We start from the raw sequence: 12,082 nt of genomic DNA, 5'->3' as shown, positions 1-12,082 counted from the left end.
TTCTTTTGCAAATTGTGGAGTATAATGCACACAACTACAAATTCATCTAAATGGCACAGAAAATCCTTCAAAATTTCCTATAGCATAACAAATTTGTTGTTAGACACTCTTCTGAGTAAATATTCTTCATCCTTTGTTTTTGTGACATTTTTTGAAAGCAATCTGTCCCTAGCACTGGCATTCCCATTGTCATTGGACTTTTCTGAAATTGGATTTGGGATTACAGTATCCTTTCTCTTGAGAAATGCTGGTTTTTATTCAGCCCATGTTTTTCACCCTTCACCTTTCTAATCCATTTCTCTCTGTCAGAGCCAAAAGCAAAAAGTAATTCTCTGTGAATTTCACATCTATGATGTTGTTTTTGAACAACAACAAAAAAAATCATATCGTTCCACAGTTTTTTTTATATAGTGTTATTGAGATGAATGTCGACTATATTCGTTGAAAATCTTCCCAGGTGTGGAGATGCGCAAATGCAAATCTGAAAGTATTGCTTGTAAAATTCATTCCAATCCCATTGGTGTTTCTCACAGAGCCCAGTCAGGACCAGCGTGGGAACCTTGGTGTACCCATGGACGTCAGCAGTCCCATCACATCTGATGAGGAGTACCTCAGTCCTCTTGAGGAAGGGATGGATTTCTCTTCCTACAGGGGACCTGAGCCGAGGAAAATCGTGGACACTCGATTCAAGGAGCCTCCAGCCTTTCAGGTATAAGAGAATGAGACATTTTGAAATATAATATCAGAATATTTCATTGACCACTTTTACATGCACGTCATATAAAATTCATGTTGTAGTTAAGCCTTTATTCTGGAAAAGACGTCTAGACGCTTAAAAGCAATTGGAATATTCATGTGCACGTGTTATCATGTGGACATATTCAGAATAAATATTCTGGATGGTTTTGTGCATGTAAAATTGACTTTTAATATTTGAATTTATATAATCTGTGCAATGAGCATCTGTGCATTTACCAACATAACAGGTTGTTATTGGAGACCAAACAGTTATAGAGGGTCAGGAGGTGACCATGTCTGTTCGAGTGAGTGGACAGCCTAAACCCATGCTTTACTGGTACATTCCATTCTTCAAACCTTTCCCTTTATTAGTCTAGATTAAACAATACACTTTATTTCATCCACTTTAGACATTCTAATACCTATAGTTAACTTTGCAACTACATGTCAACTAACTCTCATTAGAGTATGAGTAGACTGTTAGGGTCAGTAGAATAAGTTGACGTAGTTGCAAAGTTACTTATAGTCAGTAGAATGTCTTTTGGGAAGCCATGTTAGTAGTGTTAGCAGATATTATACAGACAGTCTACTTATACTCTAATGACTGCTAGATGACATGTATTTTACAGTGTTAAAAAATATATATTTACAGTTAGTAGAATGTCTAAAGTGGACTATCAAAACAAAGTGTTCCCTAAACAATTCATATTGTAGATTTAAACAGTATGGACTGTTAGTTCATACATTTCTTGATGAACTGTAACATGACAACTTTCATTTTCCCTCATATCAGGCTGAGAGACAGAGTGACCATTAAAACAGGTCCACGGCATATCGTCCATGAGACAGAGGAGGGCAACTTTGAGGTGGTAATTAAATCAGCACAGAAGTCGGACACTGGAGTTTACACCTGCAAGATCATCAACGAGTATGGAACTAAACAGTGTGAGGGCAAACTGGAGGTGAAAGGTAAGGGCTTCAGCTATAGTCATGCCTGTACATCATTGGGGGTTAGGTGCCTTGCTCAAGGGCACCTCAGTCATGGTTACTAAGGGTAGAAGAGTGCGCTGTTCATTCACTCCTCCTCCTACATTTTCCTGCCAGTATTGAGAATCAAACCAACAACCTTCGGACTACAAGTCTGACTCTCTAACCGCTAGGTCATGGCTGCCCCCAATTATGAGCAGTTTTTAGCTTCGCAAAGTAGCTTTCCAAACACCAATTATCACCTTTTGAATATTTAATAAATTTGCTGTTTATGCGTCTTTTTGCAATTTTATTAGTGAACTACTGTTCAAAAATTTGGAGTCAGATATTATTACTTTCATCAGCACAAAATTAGAATATTATAATGATTTCCGAAGGATCATGTAACACTGATGACTGGAGTAATGATGCTGAAAATTCAGCTTTGCCATCACAGGAATAAAATTTTAAAATATATTAAAATAGAAAACAGTTTTTTAATTTTACTAACATTTCACAATATTACTGTTTTTATAGTATTTTTGATCAGATAAAGGCAACCTTGTTATAATATGCATTAGTATAGCCTTGGTATATTATTCATTTTAAGCTCCTTTTAAGTTTTATGAGTCTAAAAAAAAGTCAAACTGCAAAGTCTCAGATCTGGCAATTTTGAATTCCGGGTATAATTTAAACTGATCCGTACTGAGCCATGAACGGATTATGCTGACAGACAACGTATTAGCGTATTCATCTAATATTTCTGCTCTGCTGTACAACACAAGATATTAACAGACTACGTCTCCTATATCTGCAGCAGATTAAACACATTCAAAGTCTCTGTGCACTTTAAGCTTCTCTGGATTTCCTCTTATCTTTCCTCTTTTTCTTTTTTTTTTCACTCCAGCTCGTCCGGTAGAGCCAGGCCTGGCCATCATTCGACCAGTGAGGGACGTAATGGTGAAGGCAGGAGAAACTGCCCTGTTCGAGTGTCATGTGATCGGCCCGCAGGACACAGATGTTGATTGGCTGTCAGATGGGAAACTCATCCAGCCAGCTCTGTTGAACTGTAAGATGCACTTTGACGGGAAAAGGTGCAGGCTGCTGCTCAACTCTGTACATGAAGATGACAGTGGAACGTATACCTGCAAACTGAGCACAGCTAAAGGTGAGCAGCTTGGTAATGGCCTGCAAAGGTTTTGTGTACACTTTGATATCAACACATCATTAGCTATGTTTCCATCCAACTTTTTTACGCAAAATTTTGGGATATTGCATAAAAAACACTGGATGGAAATGCCAAGATGCGCATAAATTCTAAAAATGCTTGAGGAAGTCAAATGCGTAAACTATAATGGAAACTCACTTACTGAATAAATCCCTCAATGCGCAACAAAAAATCCACATTACTTTGCCTCAACAAAAGATGTGCATATCAAATGTTGGTTTGGTCATTCTGAAATGCCTGAGCCAAAGTCTGTCATCAAAATGATTTGGTATAATTACCTCCCAGAACTGTCTCACACGATTGCATTCCCAAAAACTAGGCATCCATCTCCGAATGCAAGATAACATGACAGTGTTTATTGCACTCTGAAGTCATTTATGCTATACGAACAAAAAAGAGCCAGAGTGGCTTCCCCAGTTGCTGCGACTTTCATTGTTATTACAGATATTTTGCGCCAATATTCCATTTTTAATATATTAGTCATTTGTTCAAAGTTGTTGTACAACATTACAGGAATTAAATGCATTTTAAAACGCGTTCAAATAGAAAACAGTTATTTTTGCTTTTAACTTTCATTTTTATTACAGATATTTTGCACCAATTTTCCACTTATTGTTCACCCAAAAATGAATCATTTACTCACCCGCATGTTGTTTAAAACCTGTATGACTGACTTTTATCTGCTGAATATAAAATAAGATATTTTGAAGAATGTTTTGTCCAAAAACAACATTGCACTGACAAAATAAACACTGAGACTTTTTTCAAAACATTTGTGTTAGTTAGAAGAAACGACATGAGGGTGAATAGTAATTGTTCATTTTTGAGTGAACTATCCCTTTAAATTCACAGTAGCCAAAAAAAAAAAAAACAGCCAGTAAATTAAAATGTTGCTTACATTTTAGCTATGACCCTTTTGGCAAAAGGTTTTATGACGTGATCTGTGCTAATGGCATCATCCTTATTAAACTGTCTGTTTCACTTCATATGTCATGTAATTTATAGAGGAGCTGACCTCTAGTGCCAAGCTAAAGGTCGTAGCATCCATAGAGCCCCTCTTTACCCGTCAGCTGGATGTACTGGAAGTCATTGAGGGTCGTAATGCTCGATTTGACTGCAAGGTCAGCGGGACACCACCGCCTCAGGTCACCTGGAGCCACTTTGGTATGAGTCTAATTCCCTTGAGTGCCTACCAGTGTCAGTCCTGTAAAATAACATCGAGATGGTTGGGTCATTTATGTGTCATGTCTTCAACAGATCATCCTCTGGAGGACAGCGAAGACATTCGGATCCTGAAAGAAGGAGGACGGCACTCGTTAATCATCTCTCATGTTAGTAATGAAGATGAGGGCCTCTATACGGTTGTAGCACGTAACTCATATGGAGAGGCCGAATGTGCAGCAGAGCTGTATGTGCAGGAGCCCAGACCGGCAATATCCTCACAGATGTATGCCCTTTTACTAATGTTTAGATCACCCAAAAATGAAAATTCTGTCATTATTTACTCACTGTTGTGTCGTTCCAAATCTGTAAGCTGTTATTTTGTCCATAGAACTCTCCATATAAGGACAGTCCATAGGGGCTGTGGAGCTCCAAATAGGACAAAATACACCATAAAAGCACTATAATGTCATCCATAGGACTTATGCACCATATTCCAAGTCTTCTTAAACCAAATGATAGCATTTTGCGAGGATAAAAATGGTACTTTGACCGGTTCAAGTTGACAATTTTCATATTTGGGTGAACTGTTCCTTAAATCAAAGAACTCAAAATATTTTTGCATTACAATGTAATATCTTGTTATGATGTTGTTTTGGTTTGTCTTTACCAGAGCAAAGCTGGAAAAAATGCCCTCCATTCCAGAGGAGCCTGAGGTGCCTGAGAATGAGGTGGAACGTTTCACCATGCCTGACTTTGTCAAGCCGCTCTATGATCTGGATGTAGTTGAGGGCAGAGAGGCTGTGCTCAGGTGCAAAGTGGCTGGCTTGCCGTACCCCACCATAATCTGGTTTCACAATGGCAAGAGGATTGATAGCACAGAGGACAGAAAAATGACACAGTGTAAGTTAGTTGATGCCTTAATTCAATTCTGTTACAGTCTACTGAGGCTTTCCGGAAAGCAGTCCCTATGGAAATGATAGTGTGAGTGGTGGGAATAACAGGAATATAATGTTTTTGTTCTTTTTGTTGTCTTTTCTGCAGTCAGAGACGTTCACAGCCTGGTGGTCCGCTGTGTTTGTCATGCCCACGGAGGAGTTTACAAGTGTGTCATATCCAATAAGGTGGGCAAGGCCACATGCTATGCCCATCTTTATGTGACAGGTGAGTTTAGTATCTCCATTGCTTCTGCTAGCTATGCAACTTGAATATTTTGAAAAAGCTACTTAAAAAGGACTGTTCACCAGTAAGTAATTTTTTTTACATGTCAATTTATGAACAATTCACAAAAAAATCATTGGTCAAATGGGGTGTTTTAAGTATTTTTCTTTGGATTTGCTGTGCCTACTGCTGATGTTACTCATAGGATTAGTTAGACACTCCAAAGCTAGCAGCCAGATTGGCATCAGATAACCACAGCTTATTTACGTATGATAAGCTTTTCCACATCCCAGACTGTTCAAAATAACACTACGACCCACATCTAAGACTGTTTGAAATAATACTACATTTTATTTTAAGGCTGAAGCATATGTGTGTATGTATGAGAAGTGGCGAGAGACTCCTCTGGCACAAAATAAATATTCTGACCGACACTTTTGCTTTTTTAGACATCCTTCCTGACCCACCAGATGGGGCCCCAGTCATTGAGTCCATCACTGGCAAGACTATCACGCTAAGCTGGAAGAAACCCAGAAGACTGGATCCATCCATTGGTATAATTATGCATGTTATTTATGAATTTATTTATTAAATTTAGAAACTGCTCTTTTACTGTAAATTATCTAATTTAAAGGTTTGGACACTTTTAATTGGTCAGTGGCTGTTCTTTCATAGCTGTAGGATAATGGAGTTCTCAGTTAAGTTTTATCTAAATATCCACTGTGTCTCAGATGTTTCTCGTAAAATACTTTAGGAGGAAAATAGAGACGTTTTGGCATAGAGTACAGAGATATACTATGATTTGTAATAATTTGGTTGTGAAATCATTGATGAGAAATGCTCACGAGTTGTCTGGCAACAGAATTGGAGTCTTTTTACCAGCCTAATTACGTTAAACCAATTAGTGTAAGTCTGGGACGGGCCACCTGTTTTTTGGCCTGTGGAAGATGCAAGGATTATTTTTGCAACTATTTTGTCCCAATAATTTTGCAGAGATATTGCACTTCACTTCCCTCTACTTAATCTTGTTGTGGTCTTAGAGAAATAGAGATATTTAAGGATGAGTTTGTCCATTAAAAAATTTCTGTTGTTAGTTATGTCAATTCAAACCTGTAAGACTACTTCAAACTAATGGAGAAGTTTTAAGTGATATACAACATTTAAAGGGATAGTTCACCAAAAAAATGAAAATTGTGTATCATCTTTGGAACACAAATGAATCTTTTTGATGAAATCTGAGAGCTTTCTGTTCCTCCATAGACAGCTACTCAACTGAAACTTTGACGCTTCAAAAAGTTCATAAAGAGATCGTTAAACTAATCCATAAGTATTGAGCTGTTTACTCCAAATTTTCCAAAGAAACATGATCATTTGAAGAGAATTTAGGTTTATATATAAACATATAAACATACATCAACTCACACATCAGTTATGGTAAATGGAAGCCCAAGCATGTTTGCTTGACGTGTGTGAGAACCAATGAAGTTCATTCTCATGTGTTATGCACGTTTGAACATCCGCAAGAGGCATGTTCTCGTGCGTCAAGCAGTTTCGGTTGAGCTTCTTTTTATGTTAGCTGATCCATGTTTATATGTGAATAAAAACCTAAATTCAATCTGTTCATCATATAAAGTGATCAAGTCTCTTAAGAAAATTTGCAATAAACTACTCAATTCATATGGATTAGTTTTACGATCTCTTTATTAACTTTTTGAATGTGTCAGTTGCGTAGCTGTCTATGGAGAGACAGAAAGCTCTCATATGTCATCAAAAATATCTTCGTTTGTGTTCCGAAGATGAACGAAAGTCTTTGGAACGGCATGAGGGTGAGTAATTAATGACTGAATTTTCATTTTTGGGTGAACTAACCCTTCAATGGTAACGGTTTTCAATGCCATTACAATGAAAGAAACTGAAACTTTCCAAAATACTTCAAATGCTCCATAGAATATAGTGCAAAAGTAAAAATTTTATGATGCCGCTTCTAAACTCAAATGATAGCTTTGTGAGACAAATATAAGTTGACACAATTGTCATTTTTGGGTGAACTATTCTATTAAAGAGATCTCATTTGTGATCTTTATTTCCAAGAGTTACTCTCTATTGGCCTCCTCTCATTATACTAAATGTAGCATGTATAGTAAATATTGATAGAACAGGTTGGATAACAGCACGGATGGTTGACCTGACCTGCTCTTGTTTTCTTTACACATTTCCAAGTATGGGCACCTGTTAAATATAGTTTTGTTGCTCTGTTGTACGGTGACATTTTATTTATTGCTTTCCAACAGACGTTCTTTCCTGGTGATGTTGTTGGAAACAATCACAAATTTAATGCTGTATTGACTGTTCCTTGTCCAAGTCCTAAAATTTTAGTGTCCTTGTCCCATACTGTCAAATACTGTTTTTCCTCTCCTTGCAGTGTAATTAAAAAATGAATTGGAAAGATCGATCCTAAAATAATCAGATTTCCTTTTTTGGTTCTAGCTTTCGAACTTAACACAAAAAGATTGATTTATTTTCCAGATCCTAGCTCCCTGATGTATGCTGTTCAGCAGCAGGCCCTGGGGTCGATCCAGTGGACCATCATCGCCTCTTGCCTGAAACAGACCACCTATACCATCACCAATCTGTCTAAAGGTGTCCGCTATGCCTTCAGGGTGCTATCAATCACCAACAAGGCCTTTAGCAAGCCGTCGCCTGCCACCGACCCAGTGCAGCTGTTAGATAGAGGTATACGTCAGCAGACAAGGACAGCCACAGTCAGACGGGTCAATGAGATGTATAAGTTACTGCAGGAGACTGGCTTTTATCTCTCTGTCTGCAGGTCCGTACGTCCAGGAGGCTCCTGTAATCATTGACAAGCCGGACATTGTGTATATGGTGGAAAAGCAGCCCTTAAGCATCACAGTCACTCTCAACCATGTCAATGCATCAGTCACATGGAAGAGGTATTTTGCATTTTGATTTGCATTGAATCATTTTGTAACTGATAGTTTTTTCTATGCCTGATAATTATTCATAATTTATGAAACTGTTGATAAATACAAAATCTAAAGGGATAAATCACTCAAAATGAAAATCTGTCATCATTTACTCACCTTCATGTTGTTTCTTCCATCAAACATAAAAGAGGATGTTTAGCAGAATGTCTGAGCTGCTCTTATACATACAACAAAAGTTAATGGGGATATATACTTGCAAGCTTAAAATAGACATAATATTAGTTCATGATTAAGTCTTGCCTTCCATGCTTTTAAATTACACAGGATAGCTACGTTTTGCATATAGACATTCAATGCAAGTTTTTCTTATGTTAATAATCCTTTGATGCTGTGATTAAGACAGCACCTCATTAATATTCCTTAATATTAAACATTTTAGTTAAGTTTTGTTCTGAACCCCCTAAGTATTTCATCATTTTTAACTTTTTTTTTTTTTTTTTAAGAGTAAAGTTAGAAAATCATTGGTATTTCAGGAAATGCATTTTGCTTGCACTGAATTAATTATGTAACATACTTTTTGTTTTTCCTAATAATTATTCATAACTTATGAAACTGATAATAAATACAAATTTTAAGGGGATTAGTCACTCATGTTGTTTCTTCCATCTAATACAAAAGGAAATATTTAGAAGAATGCCTGAGCTACTCTTTAACATACATCAAAAGTAGGAATTTAAACTTGCAAACCTCAAAATAGGCATAAAAGAGTAATACATATGACTTGTTTGCATTGCTGCAAATCTTCTGTATCTATACAGTACACAAAGCTGTTTTGAATAAAAAAAAATTTAAGTAGTTGTTTTTTCCCTCCACTCCTTCAAATCGTGATTCTTAGTTTTTTTTTTTTTTTGTATACAGACATGCAGTTCAAGTTTTTCCTATGCCAATAATCCCCTGGCCTCAAGAGGTGCATTAGCAACTGATGCTAAAGGATGCAGTCTTTAGCGTCCTTGTTAGCACGCCCGCCTCCCATGCTGGAAATGTTGGTTCAAATTCCACATGGAGCAGTGCGAGTTGAACTGAAGGAGTTACACGTGTAGTTTGAAAATCTCTGAAATACATTGATGGAGAGTTTTACATTTGCATTCAATTCTGATTAGTCTTTAGTCTTACACCTATTTGCATACTGAATTCTGATTCTTGTATGTTTTGCATTTATTTAATAGCCATAAAACCTAAAATATTAACACTAATCTTTTGCATTTGCAAGGACAAGTGAATATAGTTTGACCTGAATAAAACAAATAGTTATTGTGCCATTATATTTTCAGAGGGGGAGTGACACTGTCTAACAGACCGGGTCTGTTTGAGTTGAGCATGCCTGATGATGACCAGCATACACTGAAGCTGTGCAAGGTAAAGAGCAGTGATGTTGGTCAGCTGACTTGCGTCGCCAGCAACAAGTATGGCAGCGACTCCTGCATCCTAACCCTGGAAATGGCAGGTATGTTGCCTTCAGAATACAAACTGTATGAGTATCTGTGTTATTGCACATATTCAGTCTCATTGATTTATCTGTCTCTAGTGGCACCATCTTTTGAGTCCATCATGGAAGACCTGGATGTGAATATAGGCGAGACTCCTCGTTTTGCAGTGGTGGTTGAAGGAAAGCCTGTCCCAGACATCCTTTGGTACAAGGTGTGTGTTTTTGTTGTAGTGCATGCACTGTTTAATTAGAACATAGTTTTTGAGGATTTATAGTCTATTAACAATTATTTTCTTTTGATAAATAAAGATTTGGGACAGTGAAAATCTATAATACTTAAACTCTCGGTTTGTGAACTAGGCATGTAAATTGCAGCACAAAACCTATTATGTCTCTTTTTACAAGATGTAATGTGTCTGTGAAGTTTCAGCTCAAAATACCCCACAGATCATTTATTATACCATGCCCAAAATGCCCCTTTTTAGGTGGAAACAAAAACACGATGTTTTTGTGTGTGTATCTTTAAATGCACATGAGCTGCTGCTCCCCGCCCCCCTTTCCAGATAAGGACTGTGCCTTTACAGCTCGTGCCTCAGATACTCTGGCAACAACAAAACATGAGAAACAGTATGGGGCCGTTTACACACAACATGTTTTTGCATTCCACTGCGCTGCTTTTCCATTATTTTCTATGTAAACATGGTCTAGACGGACCTTGTGTTTTCTGTCTCCCATTTTGGGCTTGTGGAAAGTGCAAGGTTTCGAGACACGGAAATGGAAAACTGCATTCTGTGTTCATTGATACAGCCAACAACAGAACATTTATATTGTTTATCATGTGTTTAATGTAGTGAGGAGATAAACATGGCAGACTGTATAAAGTTCACTGAAAAACTAAATTATAACTGATTTTGCTCCAAGGACACTTTTTACATTATAAATAATAAACATTATACATATAAAAGATTTTACTATATTATTCTTTTAATGTTATACATATACATTTTACTGAGGGAAATTTCTATTAAAAACCCATCAATTTTTTACTTTTAAAATGTTCTGAAACCAAAAGTTGCCATTTCATGATGCTAATGCTGTGGTAGATGTTTGTTGCTCTCGTATCAGTTGCAGTCAGTTTAGCTGAGGGTTCTGACTTTTATCCAGATCTTGAAGTCAAACCACGTCGGCCTCTCTCCCACCTGCTGATCTCTCACTAATGCTGCCTGTCTGATATTTCCTTTAGCCATATGACCTGCCTGGGACATTCATTGCGTCCTGTAAATCATGCTAATTTATGCTTTGAATGATACTGTTGGATATTCCATCTCCTGCCTCAGGGCTTTGCCTTCTGTTTAATTCCTCACTACCCTGTTCACCTCAAACCCACACAAATTCATTTCAAATTCAAATCACAACAGTGGGATGGCTGCTTAGTCAATCTTTTCCACTTGTTTTCCTCTGATTTTCAGGGAGACACCCTGCTGTCCGAAAGCAGCCATTTCACATTTGTGTATGATGACAATGAATGTTCTCTAGTGGTGCTTAACACTCAAGCAGATGACTCAGGAGTGTACACCTGCACTGCTAAGAATCTGGCTGGATCTGTATCCTGCAAGGCTGAGCTGACTGTACACACAGGTGAGCACTTTGCCATTAATGCAGGAGGTTGTATTTCTAAGCACGTTGATTCACCACCTTACTGTAACCTCATGTTCTAACTAGCTGAGATGCAACAAATTGATAAATCCAGCACTGTCACAGGGACAGATATCAAATGTTTATAGGTGGGTTCCCTTCCCTCCTCCAGTCTCATTGAGCTGCTGAAATGATGAGGATATTTACATTGATATCCATTCAGGATCTTATTTAGCAGGAGAACATTTTGTTCATGCAGAGGACCCCAAAATATGACGTTCTCTTTGCAAGTGATCCCCATCCTAAAATATAAAGTCCTTAAATTTAATTAGAATTTTATACTGAATGAGAAATATTAAATGTGATGTTATGAAGTAATTAAATGTGTACATGTTGTTTCCAAAATTAAATAATTGACTTGCATTTATCATATTACTGAAAAATATTATCTGGAAATGTTCAAATATATCTTGAATTATATATATTTTTATTATTAATTAATTAAATAATTTCAAATAAGTTTTGTTCTTAACCATTATTAAAGAACCATTTCAGTTAATATTAAATATAATTGTTTAGCATTTTTTTCAAATTAAATACAACAGATACAATAGATACAACTTTTCAGTTTTCAGACAATTTATGAACATACTGTGTGCAAATCTACAAGAAAAATACAAAAATAAATAATAATTCATACACATATATACACACGTATTTTATTCACATATACAGATTTTTTTCTTTGTTTCTTATGTTGTG

At 36.8% G+C, this 12,082-nt stretch overlaps 1 protein-coding gene across 4 annotated transcripts in view; it reads left to right on the top strand.

The window, feature by feature from the left end:
* spegb (striated muscle enriched protein kinase b) overlaps nucleotides 1-12,082 on the top strand; it is a 92,631-nt gene that overhangs the window by 56,021 nt on the left and 24,528 nt on the right. For all 4 annotated transcript variants that reach the window (XM_067408686.1, XM_067408685.1, XM_067408690.1 and 1 more), the window contains 14 exons: nucleotides 534-709; nucleotides 987-1,075; nucleotides 1,532-1,707; nucleotides 2,612-2,872; nucleotides 3,938-4,096; nucleotides 4,190-4,379; nucleotides 4,767-4,996; nucleotides 5,138-5,257; nucleotides 5,704-5,808; nucleotides 7,781-7,987; nucleotides 8,082-8,205; nucleotides 9,531-9,703; nucleotides 9,785-9,897; nucleotides 11,155-11,323. In XM_067408686.1, the coding sequence (XP_067264787.1) occupies nucleotides 534-709; nucleotides 987-1,075; nucleotides 1,532-1,707; nucleotides 2,612-2,872; nucleotides 3,938-4,096; nucleotides 4,190-4,379; nucleotides 4,767-4,996; nucleotides 5,138-5,257; nucleotides 5,704-5,808; nucleotides 7,781-7,987; nucleotides 8,082-8,205; nucleotides 9,531-9,703; nucleotides 9,785-9,897; nucleotides 11,155-11,323 (2,292 nt within the window). The remainder of the gene's footprint in view (nucleotides 1-533; nucleotides 710-986; nucleotides 1,076-1,531; nucleotides 1,708-2,611; nucleotides 2,873-3,937; nucleotides 4,097-4,189; nucleotides 4,380-4,766; nucleotides 4,997-5,137; nucleotides 5,258-5,703; nucleotides 5,809-7,780; nucleotides 7,988-8,081; nucleotides 8,206-9,530; nucleotides 9,704-9,784; nucleotides 9,898-11,154; nucleotides 11,324-12,082) is intronic.

This window comes from Chanodichthys erythropterus, chromosome 14 (genome assembly GCF_024489055.1).
Source record: "Chanodichthys erythropterus isolate Z2021 chromosome 14, ASM2448905v1, whole genome shotgun sequence".
Classification (NCBI taxonomy): Eukaryota; Metazoa; Chordata; class Actinopteri; order Cypriniformes; family Xenocyprididae; genus Chanodichthys; species Chanodichthys erythropterus.
The sequence above is the reverse complement of the archived record's forward strand: the minus strand, read 5'-3'. Positions and strand labels throughout refer to the sequence as shown.